Raw genomic sequence first — 25,264 nt, forward strand, 5'->3', positions numbered from 1 at the left:
ATCCTGAAATCCACCTTAACTAATGATTCTTAGATATTAATGCATGGGTGGATGAAGAAAAAAATGCACCTCCTAAGTCTCAAACTGTAATTCATTCAAAAGGTGGGGTTACCTTTGGGTGAGGGCGGAGCTGGCGGTCTGACGTCTGGTGACACGGGCCCACCTCTTCCTGTCGGTGTCAGAAAGGCAACTTCACCATATTTAGCTGGCTTGCCGAAGCCTTGCAGAGTTGATCTGTCAACCAGACTGGAGATCGTGACACTTATCGGCGCATACATCGCGCTGTTGACAGCTTTACTTTTGGCAGCTGAACGCATACTACGGAGGACGACGTCGTGGGTGTACGGCCCTCGGGAGAAGGGCCCGTATCAGCAGCTGTTTTTAACGCAGGAAAAGTAGCCGTCGTCTGACAGAATTCCAACTCTCCGACAGCCTAGCTAGTCAGCTAGCTAATTAGGGTTGCTTTCCCGACATTAGCTTTGCTGTAGATACGAATTTATGACGTCTCTTTTAATGATCAGATATCGGTAGGGATTCATTTGGACTCCGTGACCCCGCTGTGATGATATCCTGACAGCTCCTCAAACCACTGCCCCCCCCCCCCCCCACTCGAGCCTGGCTAGTGAGTTAACTTGGCTAACTAGCAGGTTTTCACTGCCACAGCGCCGCGTTGAGCAGCCAGCAGCTTTCGCCGTGGCAGTGAAATCCGATTGGATACGTTGACCGAGTGCAAACGGCGGTTTGTGGAGACTCTGAAGACCCTCGGCCGGCGAAGTGACCGTGCCGGAGGCCCCCCCCCCTCTCCTTTGACAGGACACAGAGAGACCAGGACCCTCGGCCACTCAGCGCTGCAGAGGCGGTGCACAGCCGAAGGAGACACCGGATTGAACGGAGGAAGAGTCCCAAACGTTTGACAACTGTGATCCGGGAAGTGAACCGGGCATTGACCTCATGAATGGAAATCGGAACTACAGGTAATTTATTCTGTCCTTACTGATTCGTTTGGTGCTTCACGGTAGTCGTAGGAGTCACGTTTCTCAGGAAACGCAATATTATTAGCTAGCGTCGGTGAAATGAAACATCGGGATGTGGGGCTTTCTTCAGCCGAAGGCGTTTAACCGTAACCAGGGAGTTTTTCTTTTTGTCCGCCCTGCAGTTAATTTGCCTAAACATGCGTCACAGTTGAAATGGTTTCATTGAAAATCGCCAGTCATACCAGGCTGTATTCACAGGTTAAATACTGACCTGTCCATAACACAGCTCTGCCGGGTGATGAGGAGAGATCTCAGCGCAAACTCATCAGTCAGATGTGGGGACAGCTGCTGAAGATGAGTCTCTGCATTATAGAAGACTTCAAATCCAGTGTGGCTTGTGGCAGAGGGTGAACTCTGGCCTGGCCTTCCACCCCCCGGTCTTGGTCAACAACTGACCCCAAACTGACCTCGGCATATTTTAGGAGCGGCATCCTCTTCCTGCATCTACGATCTAAAAGATGTGCTTTGTCATGCCCCATATTTGTGTATACTAAAACATTTTTAACCTTTCCTAATGAGGGAGTTGCCAAACTTCAGTTATGGCTGTTGAGCCAGAGATAATTGTTTTAAATTGGCCTTAAAGACTAGAAAACTGTGTTATAACACATTTTTATCTGTGACCTTATGTAACATTGCACACTTTTGAATGTCGCCGGAGATGCATGCTGTCACCTGGCTGCATCCAGGCTCTTTCTCTTGGTCTTAGTGGCAGTTAAACTGTCTGAACCACCTGGCCTTTGTCTCATCTGTAACGGAAGCTTTCCACTTATGTGACCATAAACTGAATGCTAGGTACTCTTGATCAGCCACTGACACATGATACAGCAGTTGGTTCACTGCCCACCTCCTCCTCTTCAGAGGAGATCCCTCTCTGCTGCCTAATGTCTCATTATCATCTCAGCTCCTCTCAGGTGGGACACTTCCCAGCATTGCTAGTAGAAGGGACCACAAGGTGTTTTCCTAGTAACCGAGCACCTACAGTAGAGTAAAACGTGTATGCACAGTGTGCCCTTTGAACTAGAATAAACTTGGCGTGTTCTCACAGGCCAAATGACTAGCTTGTTATCTCCCAGTTAAACAGGATGTTTAATCTGCCTCTTCCCCAAAAGAAGAAAAGTTAGCCGATTTGCAATTTCATGCAGAGCATACTGCTAGCCAGCCTAACATTAAGTGCATTAAAGAGCGTGCTTCATGCTTTCACTTTGGAAAGCATTAATGCATTAATACAAACAAATAAACAGAGGTAGTTTTAATGTGCAGGTTTGAGGCTTCAGGGTATTAATATTATTGGTCTTCATACTGGTTCACAATCCCATATCACTGACGGCTGCAGTCAGCTCTGTCTGGGTGAATAATTGAAAGAGGGTCTTCCGTCAGTCAGTTAGTCAGTGGCTTGGAGAGTGGTGTGAAAATGCGAATGGATTGCCTGCTGAATTAGAAACTGATAGCGACTCTTCTCTCCAGAACTGGTCTGAGCAGCAGCTTATGTGGTAAGGAAATCATGGCTCTGGGGAGCTTAGCACCAAGGGTGTAATGAGTAGAAGGCTTTTGAGTTTTAAATAAATCAAATCCATTTTGATGTGTTAACTCCACAGCGTGTCCCCAAACACTTTCTCACTTGTTATTGAAGTAATATTACATTATGGCTGAGTTTTTAAGCCAGAACTAGTGATAATGTTCAAATCACGGGCACAGTTATATAGGACTCGTATTTAAAGTAATCTGTATTCTTTTGACACGCAGAACGCAGAGATTTGAAGGTTTCAGTGGCACTGGGGGTGTGACACATCTGAAACCGAGACATCAAACCGCAACACCAACATCTTCCCGTACTATGATATCCATGTGGAGCTGTTAATACCTAGCTCAGATGTTTCACAGATTATATTTAAAATGCATCAGTATGATGGAGGTTTTTCTTGTGTGGCGCTATACAAGAGAGCCTTTAAATAAGCGGTGGGTATTTTGGGAAATACGTTGCTTTAGTGCTGTGATTTGTTGTGCACCCTCTTGTTTGTTCTCCAGTCATCAATCTCTCACGTAACTGTTGGCACAGAAGGAAATAATCACATCAAACACATTGCTTTGCACCTAAATTTTGCTCGCAGCAAATTGAAAATAGCAGTTCAGTTTGCTTCAAATGGGATTAATATATTAAAAAACAACAACAAAATCCGCAAATATGACACCTGTCACTTCCAGCCGTCATCTTTCTTCTCATGCTTAATGCTAGATCAACTTCTATGAAGGTAGCATTAACCTGATCTCAGTAATTTCCACTGTGTTACTGATTTTTAACAACATTATGTAGTGTGTAGTAGTATCCTAGTCAGGAGGGATGCTGAAAGAAGGAAAAAGGGTGTGGAAGAGTGAGGTGAAAGTCAAGATGAAAAGAGGAAGACCACAACGACAGCTCATGTGGTGAAAGAGGGTGAGGGGGAGATGTAGGCAGATGATCCGCTCTGGTGTCCCGTAAAGGGAATAGCTGAGAAAAAGGCTGTCCAGCTGTTTGGTCTGTTTACCTGCATTAGCCAGTGTGATCCAACTTGACGGTTCCCCAGATTTATTCTGACCCTTCTCTAGAGAAAGAAATATTAATTAATCTTATGAAGTACATGGACCGGTTGTTATATAGCCCTTTTTTCTTTTTTTTCTACTGGAGCACTCAGAACAACATACCTCATTCACCCATTCACACTCGGGATCAGGTCAGTATCTTGTCCAAGGATACTTAGGCACGCAGACTGGAGCAGCCAGGGATTGAACCACCAACCTTCCAATTAGTGGATGACTTCTCGACCTCCTGAGCTACATGCCAGAATTTGCACAGTAAACTCATCAATTTGTGGAATTCGGTGCCAGCTGCATCAGAAATTTAAAAAGCAACTCTCTGGCTATAAACTTGGAAATGTTGACGCTCTCAAATAGATCTCCAAAGCCTACGTTAGTTTCTCTGTGAGATTAAAACATTTGTTTGCAAATAAACATAACCTGCTTCTGACTGTAAAACATTTTATGAGGAAATGCAGAAAACTCTGAATCTTTCTAACCTTTGTATTATTATAAAAGTAATGGCCTTTATTGTGTAGGGGCTGATCAGGCTCAGCGGAGTGCATTAACGACGCCCATTCAGGAAAACCCCTCATATGAAGGTGTTACAGCTCGAGGAGAGCAAAATGATTAAGTCTGTCATTCTGAAAATCCTAAAGACTTGTTGCTCATAGGGCTGCTCGCTTATGGGGGGAAATTATCTCAAGAAGAAACTTGCGTTCAATGAAATGAATTACCTTTAAGTCAAGTGAAAAACTAAAGAAATAGATCTTCGTGGACTGAAGTAATCCTGCCACAAAAATAGCAGATAGTCTTTATGAAAAGGTCAAAACTACAGGGGGGGAAAGATGTGCTGAATAGGAAATCAAGAGAGTTACTGCCCTGCAAAATAGAGCATGGTAATGGGTTTATCTTGGTTTTCTCACTTTAATAACTGCAAAAGTAGAGTTTGAAATTAAAGATTGATTCCTTGAACAGCTTTAGTGGAAACAACTGTATATGTAAACATACTGGGCATATTGAAAGATTTACTGGAAGACAATGAGACGGCACGTACAGTACAGCAGGGGGGGCTCCCCCACCTTCCAGCTGACACACTACACCGAGTAAGCAGGTGGGATTTGAGCTGGCTGGAGATGAGTCAGCTTCACATGAAAGGCAGCCTTGGAAGTGGGTTTTACTGTCCATTAACACATTAATGGGACATGAACTAGTTTAATGAAGAACGACTCTGGAAAATGAGTGTTTGTTTGTCGCACCACCGTCTTGCTTTTGTTCTCTTCGTTTCGTTCCCCACTTGTTTTTCTCACACTCGTGCGTTCGTTTCCCGCTCTTTTTCTTTTCTTTTTTCTTTAAGTTCACACAGTTACCACCCCCATTCCCTCCCGGGTTACTGCTTCTGTATCCTTCTCTGTGCCCCAGTGGGAAACTCTGCCTTCCCTGTCATTCTCCTTGTACGTTGATTCTCTGTGGATTTTCAGCAGACAGTGGGGTCGGCTTTGAGGGAGGGCTTAGTACTTGATTTGCAGTCTCTCCTCATAATGCTCAGTTCATTCAAGCAGCCTGCTGACAATAGGCAGTCCCCGTCTAAAACCCCAGCCACCCATAATGTTAACATTGGTATATTGTTGCTGGTTTCTATGGAGAATGCAATTTAGCATTGCTTTTTAGTTGTTTTGTAGGGATTTTTTTTTTTTCTGTTGTTGTTGTTGTTTTATTGACCAAAGCTTCCTAAAAACATCTTTCTTTATTTTAAACAGAATATAATCTCTTAATGTAATATGGAAATGGTAAGTGTTGGCTGTTGTTGGAACATTTTAACGGAGTTGAGCGTCGCCACCGCTGCTGTCTTGGTTACAGAAAATAGATGCGACGAGGAGGCTTAGATCTGACTGTTAAAAGATTTATAAAATAGGTTTAATTTGACTGAGACCATAAACTCAGGAGGAAAATGTTTAGAGGTCAATGCAAATGACTTTTTTTCCATGTGCTTCTACAGGACAGAAGGTCTTTTTGTAGCCATAGCTGTTTCCATCTGGTGGCATTCAGATAAAACACTGGTTTAAGGCACTTCTGCTTCATTTTTGCGACCCGGAAGCTAGGTCTGTTTTTGGTCTGTTCATTCCTCAACTGAGGAGAATAAAGGTTGCTGTACTCTTGCCTTTTATTGTTGCGTTTCCCAAAATAAAATCTGATAAATAAGCTATCAGAACCATTTTAACATCATCCCTTAAATGCTGTGGTCCTCTTATTTTCATTGAAAAAGTGTTAGTCATGTGTTGCAGTAGTATACTGGGCGGCAACTCTGTATGACACATGTTTTGGGCTTGCAGCTAGTGGGTGTGCATTTTGTGAAAAGCTAGAGGTCTGTGATGTGTCACCTTGCCCTCTTTTCCACCTCCACCTTCCCCCCTTTCCCCCCCCCCCCCCCCCTTCCTGAGATCTGTTTTTGGGGGGAGCTCGAAGGGTCTCATTTTTCTTTGGGGGGGTGATATGGAGAGGAAGAAGGGGGCGGGTGGTGACTGAGATAGGGAAATGTGTCTGTGTGCTTTGTTTTTGAGCTCACTGGAGAAAAAACAGAAGTATATTGGTTAATCAGTTCCAGCAGACTATCTTCATTATTATTCCATTCGGCATTGACAAGAGAGCTGTCAATAGGCAGTCACGTAAGGTAGAGGTGCATTTGTTTGGAAAAGAGGAGGTTGATTTAAATGCTTCTCAGGTGATGTAATGACAGAATAATTCAGCAGAACCAGAGGGAGTCATTTAAGAGGCCAGTGATTCCCTTCATTTCTACCTTCTGCTGATATGTTAGAGGACTACATCAATTTTTCAGTACGATCAGAAGTCAGTCATTTCTGATTGTTGGCCTTTGGCCTCAGACATGTATTTAGTAGATCTAAAACGTTAAGCTGAAGACTTTAAACAGCCATTTTGAACTCTCTTTGTATAAATGTGGGAAATTAGACTAAAGGAAAAGCGTACATGGCCAGAGGCTAAACGATACGTTGATGCTTATTTCATTTGTCTCGGTTGTATCAAGGTGTTAACTGTGTAAATAATTCAAAACCTTTAGCTCTAATTATATTAACTATTATTTATTAAAGTCCAGTTTTAAAACAAACTTTTAATGTAAGCCGGTTCTTATTAACACTTTAACACAACATCAAGTGTTGCTCTGTTTCGGTTGTAGTTAAGCTATTAGATTGCTCCATCCACTTTTCCACTCAGCCTGGACTAGTAAAACGGAAAGCCCCATTTAGCCTGCCTGAATAAATTCTCCCGGTCATTTTAACACAGCTAGGACTTTTTGTGTGTAAGTACACACATCTATCTACATATGAATAAATGTATGTATAAAATATGCGTAAGCTGAGTCAGTAAGACGGCCTAATGCCAGTGAGTCAGAAGAATTTTCTCATAATAAATGATTCCTGAGGGGTGAGGGGTACTTTACCCTGACCTCTTCTTGGAACAAAACCAGTTGTTACAGTTTTGAAGGTAAATTTTTAATTGTTGCTTAATAATTTTGGGCCTTCGTGTTTATGTATTGATTTTTTTAGTTTTCCCCCTCTCTTTCAGTTTCATAGTTGGTGAATGTTATCAGTCTGTGACCTTTCTGAACACCAGCCAGGCCAGTTTGGCACGGAAACTCTTTCTCTGCACATACTTGGTATGCAAATTATGTAGTTTGGTATTTTCTTGCTGATTTTTCTTGGAAAAAATGCGTCACGTAGATGGCAGCATATGTTACCCTAAAACCTGTACATCTTGATATTCTGGAGGGAAACCTTCAGTCTTGGCATTCACGTGGACGTTACTTTGGCACATAACACCCAACTAAACACTGTTGCACACTCTTACCAACAAGGCATTGGCACCCACTCTCCCTTCAAATTCTCGAGATCCCAATTTAATTGAGTTTCCCCGAGTTTAGCTTGAACAAACTTGAGCTACATCCACCAACAATGTCCCAGCCACCACAGAATACTGTATCTCTTGAGGTCAAAGCTGTTTTGAAGATACAAGAGGAACCGTTACTATGTTAGGGAAGTGGCTTAAACGCGGTTGGTTGGTGTACATTGTTCAGCGTTAATTGTGAATTCACAGTTATCCACGTGAACCTCCTGATCTCCTTGTCTTTCTTTGTTGAGCTTTCAGGCACAGGGAGAAAATTCAGGCTCCACAAAGAAATGCCTGGAGATCTGGTAGAGCAGGTCATTCACTGATCAGGCGGTTGGTGGTTCAATCCCTGGCTTACTTGCCCTTCTAGTTTGCAATTCAAAGTGTTCTTGGGTAAGATACGCAATGCCCAGTGCATCCACTGAAGTGTGAGCACGTTCTTGATGGTTACATTTTATTTTTATTTATTTATTTTTTAAGAGCACTGTATTTATGTGTGAATTGATGAACATAACATGTATTGGCTTTAATGCTTGGAGTAGAAAAGTGCTATGTAAGTGCTGGTCTATTTAGCCTTTTACTCTGACTTCCAAAACATGCATGGTAGCTTATTCTAAATTAGTTGTCAGCTTGAATGCAAGGTGGATTGAGCACTTAAGTGCAGTGTGAATCTCTGCGAAAAGGCAAAATGTGGCTTGTAGTGTAACCTGCTTTGAGTGGTCAGATTAGAAAAGCTCTGGATAAACTCCAGTCGCGTCATTTTATTCCTCCACACAGTCAGGCTCGTAAACTGTGCGCTGATAATGAACTGGATGGTCTCATTCCTCTTTTACCTGGAAGATTTTGCGTCCGTGATTTCCAGAAAAAAACCCTCAGATTTTATTACTGACTGTTTGCAGAGGAAGTGATGTGTCTGGAGTATATTTGTGTATGGTTTGTTCTTTGCAAGTTTGAATTTTAATCTGCATTTGTGAATGTGAGGGTGTACCTTGCCTTTCACCTGTGACAGCTTGAATAGGCTCCAGCACTCCAATGATCCTGAATTGGATAAGCAGAAGAAGATGGATGGATTGAGTGATTTAAAAAAAAAAAAAAAAAAAAAGTTGGTAGTAATGATTGAAATCCATTGCATTCTTGTAATAATTACTTTAATTAATAAATTACTTTAACATCCACTCTTTAGCTCACGTTCTGCTTCAGTTTGTTCTCGTGTCTGATCAGGGACTCGTCAGCCTGTCAGTATGTGGCATCTTGTTGGTGTCTATCCGTGGTAGAGAGTGGCAGCGACTCCCTTGGGTGCCAAATGCAACACTCTTGAGATTGACGAGGGTGGAAGAAGAAGGGAGGAGTCTGGCTGTGAATGGTGTGCATCAATCCTTGCTGTCAGTCTTTCTGCGTATGTCTGAGTGTGTGTGTTTGTGTGTGTGTGTGTGTTTCTAGGATCTGGGTGTTGGGACTGACGCCATTGTGCCTGGCCACTGAGCACTCTCCCTGTTCCCACAGCGCTGGCCTCTCCGGATTAGAAACACAACAGCTGTATTGTGTGTGTGTGTGTGTGTGTGTTGGTGTGTGGACATGTGCACTCGTTAGTAGCGTGGACGTTTGTGTACTGGGGGATGTGGCTGAGGGAGTTAGCAAGGACTGGATGTCAGCCGAGCTTCTCACCAGCTAGTTATTCTGGCTCTGAGCCCACTGTGTACAGTGTGACTGTGTGGTGTTGCAAAGCAGCGGAGTGAAATGAGTTCACATTGCTGAGATGTTTCTTGAAAATATTCATACTCTAAGAAAGGCATCTCAATTATTGGTTTGTGATATAATGTTTACTTGTATCTTATTCCATGTGCACCACTGCAGAGCAGTGTGGCACTGATGGCTCAGTAGGGTTGTTTACAATTAATAAAACCAAATATCTTCACTTGTCTTTGCCAAAGGTTTTCTAGTAATACAAAAAGCCACTAAGGCATCTAATTTAATATCAATGACTGCGTGTGGATTCTTATTTATTTCATCATGATGTGACGATGTAAAAGGAGGCAGAAGTGCTTTTGCGTGAGCTGAGTTGGGAACAAATTAAACACGTTCAGAGAAATGCTCACTGTAATCTTTAATAAGCTCTTAAATAGGTCTAAATTCAGAGGAAATGGAACCAAAAAAACCAGGTATAATCTTGATTAGTCGATCTGTGTTAATTGGAAGATTAGCTTAAGTTGTAGCAACATTTCACATAAGCCAATTTTACACATGAACCCCACATAATGCTGGCAGAATCGGTTTAAGCAATCGTCCTGTTTTCTTCACTCTCATGTAAAACAAACATGGAAATTGTCACTGTGACCAAGATTCAGTGTTCGACGTGACTACACATTACAAGTGCCACATAGTGCTAAAGTGAAGATGTTAAAGAAGTATGAATGAGAAACTGTTAAAACTATTTAAAACATGATAATGATAAACGATAAAGACGTCTGAATGCAGCGTGCTTTACATGCAAGAGATGAATTGTGTTGCAGAATGTCTGGTGTGCAAAGAAATGAAAAATAAAGCAAATGTTCTCTGAAAGCTTAAACTGTCAAGATTCACAGCTGTCTTTGGAACTTATTATATTTAAACATGGTGTAAATTGTGGATGACACATTTGTTAATGTTAATCTTTCAAAACAATATTTAAAAACTTATGTCATTGAAGAAATCTGCTATCAGTGAAACTACGGTAGATTAATTCAGGTTCTGAATTTTTCAAGCACAGAAAAAATGGAAATGGTGGCCACTAGTATTTCTCTTAAATGTGGAGATGCCTAACATCTCAGCCCTGTCTCTGGCCCCTCATCCCAAATAGGTCGCAGCGAATGGCTGCTACTCCGTGAGCCTGGTTCAGCCAGAGGTTTCTCTCTGCTAAAAGGCAGTTGTTGTTTTTTTTTCTTGCCACTGTCGCCAAGTGCTTGCTCATAGGGGGTCATCTTGGGGTTTTCACTTTATCATTGTAACGTCTTTACCTTACGATATAAGTGCCTTGAGGCAACTATTGTGATTTGCCGCTACATAAATAAAATTGTATTATGGAGCTTTGTAAGATTTGGCAACATTTTGGAACCTCTTAAATGGCAGTCCATCCATTTTCTTCTGTTTGTCTAATTCAGGGTTGCAGTTGGGCCGGAGCCTATGCCTGTCATAGGGCAAGAGGTAGATTGGTGACCTGTCCAGGTTATAATCTGTCACTCTCACATTCACACCTAGAGCCAATTTAGTGTTGCTAAGAATAACCTGACATGCATGACTGTGGGAGGAAGCCATAGTACCCACAGAGAACCCTCGCAGAAGCACGGCGAAACTCTGCACACAAAGGCTCCAGTTGATTTGAATCCAGGTTTGTTACCCAGACGAAGCCATGTTAGCGAGAAAAAATACAAATAAATCCAGTCTTTAGCACACTCATTGTCTTAAATAACTGCCCTAAAATTAAAACAAATAACTGATCCCAGGGCTTAAAAACCTTTTTTTTTTTTTTTTTTTTTTCCTTTTTTTTTTTTCTCAACCAAAAAAATTAAATACATGAATGAACGTAGATTATTATTTTTTTGACTTTTTGACTTTTTGCCCTCTTTTACTTTGCACATTACAGCCTGGGGGAAAACATACTTATAGATTACATCTACTCTCTTCTGTTTAAGACGTCCTTCCTGTAATTACCTAAAAGTGCACAGTGCACAAAAACACATGCAGCGTGGTATTTTTCAACTTGCGGAGGTTTCCTCGAACGCTTACAGATGCTGAGTCTACAAAGACTTGGTAACCGTTTTGATGTACACGTCTGTGGTTCAGATTTCACTGTTTGTAAAGGCAAACTGTAACAGGCGCTCCGCCAGCAGTCGAAGACTTTAATGCCCTCTGCATATTTTGATTATCATTTCGTGTTTTTTCCTCTATAGATGTTACTGTAAATTAGTGTATCACGCTTGCGTGTTGTGGGTTGTACAGCTTCCCACACACCTAGCAAGCCCCAAGTGTCCCCAAGGTTTGATTGTCAAGGTCTGAGTCATCGTATAAAAATATCAGTACTTAGTTGTCATGAACGTCTTGCTGAGAGTTACCTCTAAATCTTTTATACTGGTACTGTGGTTTTTAAATTTTTTTTTTATAACAAAGCGTGAGATTTGTACTGCTCTCACGGTCACTCCACCACCATCTTCAGTTAAACTTTCCTCTCAGGCCTTCTTGTTCCTGCTTTTGTCGATAACTCCGTTTGTTATGTCTGTCTGTGGAGGGAACTGAGATGCAGCTTTCAGGAGAGAAAGATGCAGGGAGAGATACTTGGCCTGTTGCTGAATGATCGGGGTCAGGGTGGCTATTTGGAAAATGCTGTAAAAACACATCTGTGTGCCATGCTTGGTAAATTTTCAGCATCACAGCATGGTGCCTGCCATGCGCGTAATGTTGTGAGGTCCCATCTATGTTCACAGCAAGCAGTAATCGCTGCAAATGCATACTTTGGCAGGTTTTATTCATCTGCAGAAATCTAAGTAGATTATATAAAAGGAAAAAATCTTTTGGTTTCTTTTTGCTGTGCACAAGAAGTTTGGGGCTTAAGGAAACTTAAGTTTTTTGAATTGTTTCTGTGGAGATTTTCACTTTGCATGCACCATTACATGATCTCAAAACATTTGCAAAAGTGACAGACTCGCCCATAATCGCGATTCACAGGAAGCTAAAGAATGCAGAGGCCGTCTAGCCAAATACCACAGTGATGGGACCGGTGTTTTGATTACAGCGGCACAACTTGTTTCGATGCCACGACGGCATGACTGCAGGAGGCAGGTTGATGGGACGTTTAGCTTCAAAGAACTAAACGTTTGTTTCAGGAAGACGTGACATTTGTGCGAAATGCCAGAAATGGTAACTAATTGTGTAACGTGGGAAATATAAGGCCCTTCTTTCAGCATGCCGGTGCAAAACCACAGCTACAAATTACTGTACATCCGTGTGTGGTTTTCATATCGAAACAAAAGTAAGTGGTAGGGGTGTGTGTCTGTGTGTGCAATGCCACAGCTTGTTGCTCTGTGGTATGCCTTTTTTTTGTTTTTGTTTCTTCGTTTCTTTTTTCTTTCTTTTTTCTTTTATTCACTGCAAGACCCCATCATTGCTCCTGTAATTCACTCACTGCATAATCCAGGAACAGGATGCTCAAGTATGTGTTTCTGTGCCTGTGGTGGCTCTGTGACTCACACTGAATGGAAGTCAGAGGTAGATGAAAGCTAGAAAAAGCCAACTCTGCCTACTATAATCCTACCACTCCCTGCCACCCCTCTAATACTTCCCAACCTCACTGGGACCGTAACAAAAAAGAAGCGTTCTTATTAATGAAGAGCTTCTGGAAGTTTGTATCAAGGACTGGAATTTGTGGAATTGGCACACACCTTTTCTTGCTTTCATTCAGACTGATCAGCATGTCTTCCTCCTCTTTTCTGTTTCGCCTGTGTGTCTCAAATCAGGCTTACCTCACAAGTTTCACTAAGGGGCCCAAGGGAATTACCATTACAAAGTACGTGTGCACATAGTTTTGTGTGGGAGAGACGACCACGACAGGAATTCCAGACTTCTCTTTTTCAGCATTTTACCCCAGCAGCGATTTCAAACAAGTGGCCTTTACCCTCCATCAACCCTGTTAGCCTTCACTCCAGAGCCCACCAGGGGAGCAACTGAAAAATTGAGCAGGGCAGAGAGCACCAGCTTCTAAAGCCCGACTGTAAATAAACAAGCTCACGTTGTCTGCTGATTCGTCACAGAAGGTTTCTGTTTCTGTTGTGGAGAGGTTTTTATGAACTTCCCTTCAGCTGGGCCCTCAACCCCAGTATCACCCACAGATGTCAGAAATGTGCAATGAATCACAAACGTAATATGACTCATGTTTCAGTGACACATTGGGGGCAGAGCCCCAGGCATTGAAAACTGAAAAAAGTGGTTGTGAAGAGGCATGCATAAAGCGAGTCTCTCTGGAGTTTTTGTGTAAAAGTGTCTCTTGTATAACAATATCCTAGTGAACTGTGGCATTATAAGTTGAATCCAAACAGTGCATTGGCACATCAGCATAATCGTTTGGGCCGTGTGAAGGCAAGCCTCAGCAGAGCCAGAAATAGCCCTGACATGAGCGTGGTGCATTAAGTTGAACAGAACGCTCCGTTTCTGGATCAAAGTGACTCATGTCAAAGACATCTCATGGTCTTGGTGTTGGTGTGCGCATGTTCTCTTAAGACCAAATGTGTGATCTGTGTCGCACACAGGTCAACTGCCCGACACGTGTTTTTCGTTCTCTTAGTGCTACACAACTAGCCTTCATTAATATTGCGCGGTGCTGTTGTAGTTCCAGGAGAAAGTTGAATCATTGTTTTTTCCTGCTCCTCCTTGAGTTGGCAGATCCTGTTAAAAGTCATCTGAAATGTGACGACAGTCATGTCGGAGGGATGTGAAGTCACAACATTGAGTTTGTTTATTTTCTTTTTCTTCGCGGTCTTTCTGTTGTTTGTTGTTATTTGGATGAGAGATTTCTTATGATAGAAGCTGTTGTCTTGCATCATTGAATATGTTGGTCATCAAGAGTATTTCATCTGGTGACTCATGCACCTCCTCATTCAGATTCTGTATATAGTTAAAATGAGGCGGACACATGTTTCATTGTGAGTCGATGTGTCATGAAGCACATGTCAAAGAGCTTACATGTCTGTGGGTTTTTCTCACTCTTTTTTTTTTTTTTTTAAAGTATGACAGTATTCAGTACACAGTCATTACTATTTCTTTACTAGATGTTTCCCTGCGTATCTGCATCATCTCTAGACTTTCCTCTGTATGCAGGATTAAGTTCTAAGTGTTAGATGTGGTTTCACTGAGTGTAGCATGTTTGTTTATTAAAAAACATAAAAGTACCTTTTAATTCATCGTGCATCTTCTTTCTTTCTTTCTTTCTTTTTTAAATGAATAAATAATTGCTTGTGTCAAAAATGAAACTCCAAGCAAATAATGTAATATCTTCTAAGGAGTATATTGCTAAATCTAATCACCTTTTAGACTTTACTGAAGATAAACTAAAGGTCTGAAAATGCTAAAAGTTCCAGGATGTGTATCAACCTCACATCATCTTTTAATTTACCCCCCCTCAGGAGCCGTTGGGGCCCAGTCCCTGTTCTCCATGCCTCGGCGGCCTGGCTATGGCACCATGGGGAAGCCAATCAAGCTGCTGGCCAACTGCTTCCAGGTGGAGATCCCCAAGATGGATGTCTACCTCTACGAGGTGGACATCAAGCCTGACAAGTGCCCACGGCGAGTCAACAGGTAAGATTGATTCACTGGCTGCTTTCTGGAAAACCTCTCACATGCAATATTTACATTAGCTACATTTCTCGTTCTAATCCATCATGAAATATTGAGCAGCTTGAAGTGACCTAGCACTTGCCAGAGCGTACCTGAAGTTGTTGTACACAGAAGATATTGTTTGTGTTGTACAGGAGGGGCACGGGATGAAAGCAAAATCTAATGCTAGCTTTTTTAGCCTGGCTTATAGCTGCCAACTGCCGCTTCTGTCCAGTGGAGAGCTCACAGCACACAGTGTAAAGTTGTGCCTGTTACTTCTGTCGGCATGCACTTTTTACAAGAGACAGAACAACTGCAAATCCTTTGTGTTCATCTTGTGCAGGGAGGTGGTTGACTCTATGGTGCAGCACTTCAAGGTGACAATCTTTGGGGATCGCAGGCCAGTCTACGATGGAAAGAGGAGTTTGTACACAGCCAACCCACTGCCTGTGGCACCCACGGGGGTGAGCTGCAGAAAAGACACAGACACAAAGGAGACAAACGCTCCTTTTTCTTCAGTGCAAACTGAATGTACTCAGACACACAATCTCAGCTGCTCATTATCACCTTAAGTGAGAAACGATGCATCCCTGCGGTTGTTAAAGAACGTAGACGATGTTCAGAGCATCAATCTGTCTGCACTCCTTTTGTTTTGGCCCACAGGTGGACCTGGATGTCACTCTCCCAGGAGAGGGAGGGAAAGATCGGCCCTTCAAAGTTTCCATTAAGTTCGTGTCTCTCGTCAGCTGGCACATGCTCCACGAGGTGCTGACTGGCCGCAGCATGCCTGAACCCCTTGAGCTGGACAAGCCTATCAGCACCAACCCTGTACACGCAGTGGACGTAGTACTGCGAAACTTGCCCTCCATGAAGTGAGCTGCTTATTGCTGTCATGTTTTGTTTTTTGTTTTTTTCTTGAATGATTTCCTTATAATACCATGTAAGATAACTGGCAGATAAAGTTATGGAATGAACTTAAATTAGGAACGTTTTCATCCTTAATTTACTTTTACCTTCTGTACTTTCTTTAGCTTCATCTTCAGTCACCAAACACAGACATTGTAAAATCCAGTCCCTGAGATACTCATAGCAAATACAATGTATTTATTTTGTCCTAGTAGCACTAATATCAGCACTCCGATCCCAGCGGAAATCAAACACGGCTGACACGGTCGCTCACAAGCACCTTACCACCTTTCATTCAGTATCGCTTCCCTAAGGCTCAGCAAAAGCACAGTTGAACACAATATTGCCAGAGCTGTAATGAAAACCTTTTTCAAAGCATTATTAAAAAGTGGTAATATCGACACCTTTCATTTAGCTGTGCTCACAGGTTCTGGCAGCCCGGTATTACATTGGCATTTTGACACATTGCAAATGTAGGATTTGCAAAGACGAATGAGACCTATATACAATACATAATGAGTCTTTTTGGACGGGTAATAGGAGGTTAATGGGTCCGGGCAATGTTACCACCCTCTCATCTCGCTGATGTACTTTCAGGCCATATTGAACAGCAGCTGAATGTGACTCCGCATAAATTCATATTAACCTACATTCTCAATTCAAGCTAATTTTACTTTTTCCTTCATCTTCAACACAGATTTCTTTTGCTCCTATTTGACCTTTTGTTTTTCAGGCATAGCCGTGAGATCATGGTATGCTAATCCATATGAGCCAAAAATTCAGGCTGCTCTAAATGCTCTGCTTTAGGACTCTTGATGATGTAATTGAGAGGGGATATCTTAATATTGCTATCTCAGGTACACAGCATTGGCCTCAGTCACTTACTTTTCTAATCTTCTGTTTGCAACTGTCAGCCAATCAGAAGAAAGCTGGCTTGATTAACAGGTGGCTTAAAGGGAGAATTGCTAAAACACCTCCTTACAGACACGGTCAGTCTGCATCAAGCTGCAGATTTATATACTGTTAGTCATACATAGAGCTACTCTACTAGAGCCCAGAAAAAAATTGTGGAGCTGGAAATGAGTATGATTGGGTTCCCTTTAATATCAAACTTATAATTCCCCGTTTTCTGCATCTAGGTACACTCCAGTGGGCCGATCCTTCTTCTCTGCTCCAGAAGGCTACGACCATCCTCTGGGAGGTGGGAGGGAAGTTTGGTTTGGTTTCCACCAATCTGTGCGCCCTGCCATGTGGAAGATGATGCTAAACATTGACGGTAAGAACAAAAACCCAGTGTTTTCCTTGCCATCATTTTTTTTTTTTTTTTAAATTCTTGACTCAAAAACAAAAGAGTAAAGTCCATATTCCTCATATTACTAAATATTGAAAAATGCCCAACACCCACAGCCTCTTCTTTGTAATTCAGTTTTTGGTTGTTTACAGTCACAAATCAATTTTGCCGTTTCACTTTTGCAGCTGGGGAAGCTGGATTATAATATCAAGTCTCCATGTTACAGTTTTTATAGAGTTTTTGCACATGATCTTTCCACTTTTTATTTGAAGAAATGTAATGACTTTATTGGACAAAACTTTGACATGCTTCTTAATAGATGCATGTCAAACTTTATTTGTTTCAATAGCAATGATGGGGTCTGGCAGGCTCACTTCATGCTGTACTGAGGGCCTAATGTTTTCATGAATACCTTCTGTAGTCTAAAGAGAAACTTAGGCCACGTTCACACTGCAGGCGAAAGCGCATCAAATCCGACTTTTTGGACCCTATGCGACCCATATCCGATCATGGTATGACCGTGTGAACCGCACAAATCTGATATTTTAAAATCCCATCTGAGTCACTTTAGTATGTGGTACTGAATCCGATACATATCTGATGTTTCAGAAAGCGACTGCTGTTTGAATGGTCACGTCGCATTAAATCCATCTTTTACGTCACTGACACAAGACAGACGCCAATTATCAGCGCCGGAGAAGACATCGTGAATGTTTCCTGGCCATCCAGTGTAGATGTTAGTGAAACTGTTGGGAAGACAACATTGGAGAAACGTTAACATTTTATTTGTACTGTATGATCTGCAGATTCTGACAGAAATCTGCAACTATCCTTTGAAGCACCGCTCCTCTCTAAAACTGCAATAAGGATCATTATTAGGCCATATGTAAATAACAAAATAACTTTATAACTTAAAGCAAAATTGGGAAACATAAAGTCAGGAACAAGTCTTTATATTAAGGGCCATCAGTCAAACAATATTTTTTGGTCTGGTCTAAACAGAGTGCGTTGTGTGTGACGCCTTCTTTTGCGCATGCGGGCCGCTTTGAGGGTTCACACTAGAGCGCGTTTGCTGTCACATTTTATTTGTAGTGTGAACGAGCAGACAAAAACATCGGATTTGAGCATTAAGACCTGCAGTGTGAACATAGCCTTAAAGATGAGCTTTTTGCTCTTGTGTTGTCACGCAACCAACCTCGAAACTCCTGCTGTTTTATGTTCAGTCACCGGAAAACCGATTCGATTTGTTAGCGTCGAGTTAATTCTGTTGGCTAAATGTGGGTTGTTTGGAAATGAGTAGAACTGTTGAAAATCGAAATCAATAATTGGCTCTAGCTTGAGCTTCCTATCAGTAGAGAAACATAACACGAGACAATGCACTACAATTTCAATCTGTTGTTATTTGTGGAAAAATATGTGGCAGAGGGGATGGCAGAGAATGTGTCCTGCCATATGCACACCGCAGGAGGCTTGTGGAGATTGTGTCTGGCAGGGCTGCTGATAAGAGAGTGTGTGAGTGTGAGCGAGAGAGCGCCTAAGGAACACGGAGGAAAGTGGGTTCTTGGCTGGATGGGAACTGACTAGTTTGTTGCTGTGGAGACGGAGAGAAGCATGTATGTGTGTGCTTGTGCTGTTGTGCCTACATATATGAGACTAGTGGGTGTTTCTGGGGTCAGGAGGGTAGCTGTGTGGAGCGTTTCCTTGAGACAGCTTTTGTTTAGTTCTAAGTGCTTGAACCCGCTGTCTCTTTTGGAGCATCTCTTCTGCTCTCTGATTTTTTTTGTCTTCTTTGGCCTCTTGTACAGAACACTTGGCCACCTGAAGTGTCTTGTCTGCTCTTCATCAGCAAACTAGAACTCCGACTCTTTGCAAACCATTCACATGCTGCATTGTATATTTGTAAAGCAAAGTAGTAAGCCTGCCTTAAATAGCCAAGCACGAAGGAAACTAACACTACCTCCCACAGTCTGCATTTTGTGCGTGTAAGTACTCTCAACAGCTACTTCATTAAGTACACCTATTCAATTGGTCTTTAATGTTAAAAATCTAATTGGCCAAATACATGTCAGCAACTACTTTAGTCGTGGTCAGAACGACCTGCTGCGGTTCAAAATGAGCATTAGAATAAGAAACAAATGTTATTTAAGTAACTTTGAGTGTAGTCTGACATCAATGGAGCATTTACAAACTGCTTCAAATCAAATGACTCAAATAGCTACTCTGTATGCAGAAGAGCACCTGTGAAGACACAACACATAGAATCTTAAAGTAGATGAGCTACAGCAGCAGGATTTTGACCCTACCCCATGAATGGAGGTAGGGTCAGAATTTGGTGAAAACAACATGAAGGAATGGATCTGTCCTGCCATAAATCCTTGGTTCAGGCTGCTGCAGGTGATGTAATCGTGTGGGGGATATTTTCTTGGACTACAGGAGTATTGATGCTGACCATGTCAATCACCACAGTATACTTCTGATGGCTGCTTCCAGCAGAATAGCATGCCATCTCACAAATCTCAGATCATCTCAAATTGGTCTCTTGAACATGACGATGAGTTCACGTATATCTCAATCCAATAGAGCAGTAGGAGATTCGCATCATGGATGTGGAACCAACGACTCGGCAGCAACTGTTTGATGCCATCATGTAAAAATGGACCACAATCACTGATGAATGTTTCCAGCACCTTGTTGAATCAGTGCTGTGAAGAATTAAGTCAGTTCTGAGGCAAAAAGAGGGTCCAACCCGATACAAGCAAAGTGTATTTAATGAAGTAGCCAGTGAGTGTAAATGAAATTATTTTAATTGCAGAGCAGTGAAATCTTTTTAAAAGTTTTCTTTTACTTCGGTGACTCAGACACTTCTGCGCATAGATAATGAAAACAGAATGCGTGGGAAGGTAAGCTAAGCGTCATAGATGTGCGTTTTTAGTGTTTTCAGAGACGATGTTGATGACAACGCATCACTAGATTACTTCTCAAGATTCTCATCCTCACCGCTGCACTTCTCCATCTCCCCGTGTCCATTTTTGGGTTTCCTTTGATCTGGCTTTTAGTTTTGTCATACCTGTTCTTTTTTTGTTTCCCCCTCTCTCTCATCTCACAGCTACTTTTATGTGCTTATACACAAGGTGCTAATGCAAGGTAGCCTCCACATCCCCTTCTGCATGAATCATGCTTCCTGCGCTGTGTGGTTACCATGCACATTTTGAATGAACATCAGGAATACACTTTGTTCCTTTTGGAGTCTTTGCTGTTATAGCTCAGCTGGTCTTTATATGGTGATTTTGGTCCTTTACTGTCAGGTTTTGACTTAAGCTTTTATTTATTTTTTTATTCTTATCTCTACTTGAAAACAATTTCTTTGGGAAGTGCTGCGAGTGTCCCATTGGCACATACCTCCACTGCCTGCTAACCGTGCACTGAAAAGGCAGAAGTGTCACCACTTGTTCTACTCACGAAATTTGGTTTCCTGTGACTTCTTTCTCTTCATCAAATTGAAAGTGAATTTGAACGCTGGTGTCATTTTGGCACCTTAGAGGAAATTCGGTGCAGATGATGAGCTTTTCTTGACGTCATGAAACTTTCGAAATCGCTGTAAAAATGGTGGCTGTACTGGATGTTTTCCATGGGTGCACCAGAAGACGAACTTGAAAAGGGAAATTGGCAAAGAAAAAGAAAGTAATGCTAAATGTTCTTTCTGTTGATTGGACAGCCTTTTATTTTTTCTGATGTTGATTCCTGTCCAGTAATAAACAAAACATGATTTTTGACTGGATATAACTTTTTTCTCTTTCTCTCTCTTTCAGTTAGATATTGTTTGCAGTGCGTCATATTCATTTTTCTTTTTTTTTGTTGTTCCTAAATGACACTAGTTGTTTTGCTTTTTTTGCCTTTGCAGTGTCTGCCACAGCCTTCTACAAAGCCCAGCCAGTGATCCAGTTCATGTGTGAAGTGCTGGATATTCACAACATCGACGAGCAGCCTCGGCCTCTCACAGACTCGCACAGGGTCAAATTCACCAAAGAAATCAAAGGTGACGAGTTGAGTTCAAATCGGATTAAACTGGGACTCCACGAATCACAGCTCTTCATACAAAAGCAAATACTTAATGGTAACACTTTGTATTATTCACCAGGTTTAAAGGTGGAGGTGACGCACTGTGGAACCATGCGGAGGAAGTACCGCGTCTGCAACGTGACCCGTCGACCTGCCAGCCATCAAACGTGAGTCAGCCTCTGGGGCGGGCAAGGGAATAGGAGCCACTGCGAACAGTGTGCGAGTGAGATGAAGGCAGGGGAAACCAGAGGATGTGTTCACCGAATCACTACCAAAGAAACCAGATAATGGCTGACTCATCCGACAACCATGCGCTCGATGTTAGTCATCCCTTCGTGAGGCAGCTGTGTGGCTGCAGTGTCGGGACTGAACTGCTCTCTGTGCCATGACTACAGTTTGATTATTTTTTTTAAAAGGGAAATTATCTCAGAAAGAGTGATTTGTCAGTTTAAGCCCGACAAAAACACATGTGGATCTAAGCTTGGTAGTTATTGCTTACTTCCCTAAGCCATTTCTTTCATCCTGAAACTGACAATAAACCAAATATCTATTTAAAAACAAATAAAAAAAATATGTTAAGACTTTTAGCAGTTGAATAGCTTTGCATTTGCAGAGGGATGACCTTCTGTCTGTCACTTGCACATTAAGCAAATTAATAGCGAAATAATGCGCGGGGCGCTTGACATAGCTCACATCAATTAACATTTGCATTGCTCTTGACAAAAACTCTCCTCTCTGCAGGTTCCCTCTGCAGCTGGAGAATGGGCAGACTGTAGAGCGTACTGTAGCCCAGTACTTCAGGGAGAAGTACAACCTGCAGCTCAAATATCCACATTTACCCTGTCTACAGGTGGGCCAGGAGCAAAAGCACACCTACCTGCCCCTAGAGGTGAGAGAAAAGAAGCTGCATTTCCACTCAGTTATGGGGGGGTCCGACAGTAACTATTAAATCAAGCATGATGGTCTGGTGGGCAGCTCCCAGAGCAGCTGAAGGAAAAAGCTCCGGTTTGCCTGGGGGGGAAGAAAAAAGGAAAGCCTCTTATTTGCTTTTGTTTCCTTGCAGGTGTGTAATATTGTAGCTGGTCAACGGTGCATCAAGAAGCTGACAGATAATCAGACCTCCACTATGATCAAAGCCACAGCTCGCTCTGCACCTGACAGACAGGAGGAGATCAGCAGGCTGGTGAGTTCTGGAAATGCCCTCTGAATACGGCTCTCCTGTCTTCTACATGCACACGGTTTGAATATAGGAAATTACAATAAAGGGCTGTGTTTTAAGAATTGTCTGTTCAGTAGAGAAGAGGGGTGTCAAACATAAGGCCCACGGGCCAGAATTGGCCTGGCAAAGGCTCCAATCTGGCCCACTGGACAACCTTGGAAAAATGTGAAGGAAGTTCTAGATTTTGAATTTTTAGTTTTATTCTTACAGTTTATCCCCCCCTCCCCCCACCCAACACACACTACATTATTATTAAATAATAATATTAATATATTTTAGTGATATAATTTAACACATTTTGTATCGGTTTATCAGGCAACGGTAGCTTGAAATTTCATTCAGTAGCATATTATTAGTAATACTGCTGCATGTATTGCTGATGTATTTATGTTTACTGCTGTTAAAATTAAACCAGCAGAGCATTTCATCCCTCTGTAGTGCTTCAAGAATGCATTCCCAGTGGTTGAGTTTAGAGTAGAGGTCAAAAGTAAGAGCCTCTTTTGGGGGTCAGGGGTGACTGGGTGCATTGTTAGGCTTGTTGATACTTGGTTGCTGTACCGTTCACTTTTTGTGTTAAATTACGGGTCTTATAAGCTCCTCGACTACATTCTCATTTTATATTGTGAGCAGAGGCAGGTCTACACGTTTCTATATCACATCTGGTCACTGCAGGCTCAACAAAATGTTGTAATCTTAATAGCTTTAATGTGGAGCTACTATAGTGTCTGCGGCATGCTGTTTAGAGAGAGGATGACAAACTATGTAGTGACTCCCTCTGGCCACGGTCAGATCAGCAGCACACATGTAATACCTGCCCTCACCTTATTAAACCCTGTCTTGCTATCTGTTGACTGTGGAGCAAAATGGCCACGTTTGCCCACAGGAAATTATTGTCGATGTCACTGCGCCGGCATTTTCATTATACGCAACATTTCTCGTAACTGAAAGAACACGGTGGTTGGAATAACAGATTGAATGTTGCAGGAGCACAAAACAAGCAGATAATCTGTGTTTGTCAGAACTACATAATGGATCCTGTAATACTTTTGGTTATTGTGGTCATGGGTCCTGTTCTGGACAGAAGTGCTGACATTTGACATTTTGTGGCATGTCAGTAATTTTCATTTAGTCTTAAAGTGCTCATATGACGCTGATGCAAAAGGAAAAAAAAGACTAACTTTGTTACGGCTCTTCCTCACAACCAGCTCTTCGAGGTTGGTTGTGGATAGCCTAGTGTGTTTAACACTTGTTTTTATATTAACACATTGAGTATAAGGTTTAAACACTGAGCTTTAAAGGCAATCAGATTTTGTTACTTCACACAGATCTGTGTATCCCCTTTGTTTTCAGTCATCTTCAGGCAGAGTGGTGGTGATGTGTTAATCATTTAAAGGCGAGAGAAAAATATGTCATTTTAATTGCAGATTTTTCAAAGGTTACTTTTAATTTGCAAAACCCCCCATAAGTGTGCGAGCAGCAGCAGAAACTTTGGGAGAATGATTGTCTCTATAGCACACCCTCACAGCACTGCGGTGGCTTTTAGTCATGCTGTCAAAAGTTACCTTAGCCTGACCCTGCCTAATTTTACTACTCTTTGCTTCCAGGTGCGCAGTGCCAACTATGAGGCAGACCCTTTTGTGCAGGAGTTCCAGTTCAAAGTGCGTGACGAGATGGCCCACGTGACGGGGCGAGTGCTACCCGCCCCCATGCTGCAGTACGGCGGCAGGGTGAGCACAGAGCACTTTATGGTACCCTTCCTTTAAATCACGCCCATTCTCTCTGTTTGTCTGACACGCTCTCCCCTTCTGCAGCCTTTACTCCACTTTCTCTATGGGGGAATTAACCCACTGGCTTCTGTGTGTGCTCCATGATGTCACCGTTTTTGGTCTTTGTGGTTCAGTCTCAGTAGTGCAGCCTTTTATTTCAATTTTTAGAAACGTTTAATAAGTTCACGATGTTGAGGCGGTCAATTGGACATTTTAACTTTTTAATCATTTGCAACAAAGATTATTTTGAATCCAAAAGATCACCCAATTCATGATTGGATCGCTCCTCAAGTACATTGGATACGGAGCAAACAACATTGCTAATGCTAAAGTGTAGAAGCGGCTTATTGAGCTTGAACCTCAATGTTGATTAACATCTTTCTGTTTATCTTGGAGGAAAGCACCAACTGTAATGTAATAATGAAACCTTTGACACAGAAATACACACTTTACTAAATGTTATGCACACAGTAAATTACATCTTAAATGCTACAGTCTGCAGCACACAGTGCAAATGGCTTTGCAGTAAGATTTCAAGTTAAGATTTTAAAAGTTACATTTTACAAAAAAGCTTGTTTTTATGTAGTCTGTGTTTGTCAAAATGTGAATTTATGTACAAGTTTGGTGTGGGTCATGGGTGCGTTTGGACTGTGTGGATTTTCCGAAACTGCGTTTACCTGTATGTGGTTGTTGAGTCTGTATGAGGAGCGTGAATGTGAGTGTTTTTCTGCATAATCGCAAATACATCGCCTGAGATTGTAGTGTTGTTTCAGAACCGCACTGTAGCCACGCCCAGCCATGGCGTGTGGGACATGAGGGGAAAGCAGTTCCACACCGGGGTAGAGATCAAGATGTGGGCCATTGCCTGCTTCGCCACACAGAGGCAGTGTCGAGAAGAAATCCTCAAGTGAGATCCTGTGCTAATATTTTTTTTTTTCTCATCCCAGTGGTCTCCTTTGTAGGTTCTTTTGTCTCACTGTGAATATGGTGGTGACGCTCAATCACATCACCGTGCAGTATATTTATAATATGTCATCATAAACATTTCTAAATCATGTCTTTTTTTGCCTTTCTCATTAAAATACTTAAGTTTGTTTTGAAAAATGGTTTAAATCTTCCAAAATTAACTAAAACATACACCCTAATTTCTGATTCTGTTGGTGTGTGTGTGTGTGTGTATATGTATGTGTATATATAT

General features: G+C 42.1%; 1 protein-coding gene across 4 annotated transcripts in view; it reads left to right on the top strand.

Moving 5' to 3' along the window:
* Positions 1-5: 5 nt before the first annotated feature.
* The window catches only part of ago3a (argonaute RISC catalytic component 3a), a 38,989-nt gene continuing 13,730 nt past the window's right edge, over positions 6-25,264 (top strand). The window contains exons 1-11 of one of the 4 annotated variants that reach the window (XM_026185426.2): positions 6-974; positions 14,636-14,807; positions 15,169-15,289; positions 15,489-15,697; positions 16,871-17,007; positions 20,924-21,058; positions 21,161-21,248; positions 21,823-21,970; positions 22,145-22,264; positions 23,905-24,048; positions 24,840-24,973. In XM_026185426.2, the coding sequence (XP_026041211.1) occupies positions 956-974; positions 14,636-14,807; positions 15,169-15,289; positions 15,489-15,697; positions 16,871-17,007; positions 20,924-21,058; positions 21,161-21,248; positions 21,823-21,970; positions 22,145-22,264; positions 23,905-24,048; positions 24,840-24,973 (1,427 nt within the window). In that variant the 5' untranslated portion in view covers positions 6-955. Of the gene's footprint in view, positions 975-14,635; positions 14,808-15,168; positions 15,290-15,488; positions 15,698-16,870; positions 17,008-20,923; positions 21,249-21,822; positions 21,971-22,144; positions 22,265-23,904; positions 24,049-24,839; positions 24,974-25,264 lie in introns of all 4 variants that reach the window. The other 3 variants (XM_026185427.2, XM_080308065.1, XM_026185425.2) reach the window with 3 other exon arrangements.

This window comes from Astatotilapia calliptera, chromosome 11 (assembly GCF_964374335.1).
Source record: "Astatotilapia calliptera chromosome 11, fAstCal68.1, whole genome shotgun sequence".
Classification (NCBI taxonomy): Eukaryota; Metazoa; Chordata; class Actinopteri; order Cichliformes; family Cichlidae; genus Astatotilapia; species Astatotilapia calliptera.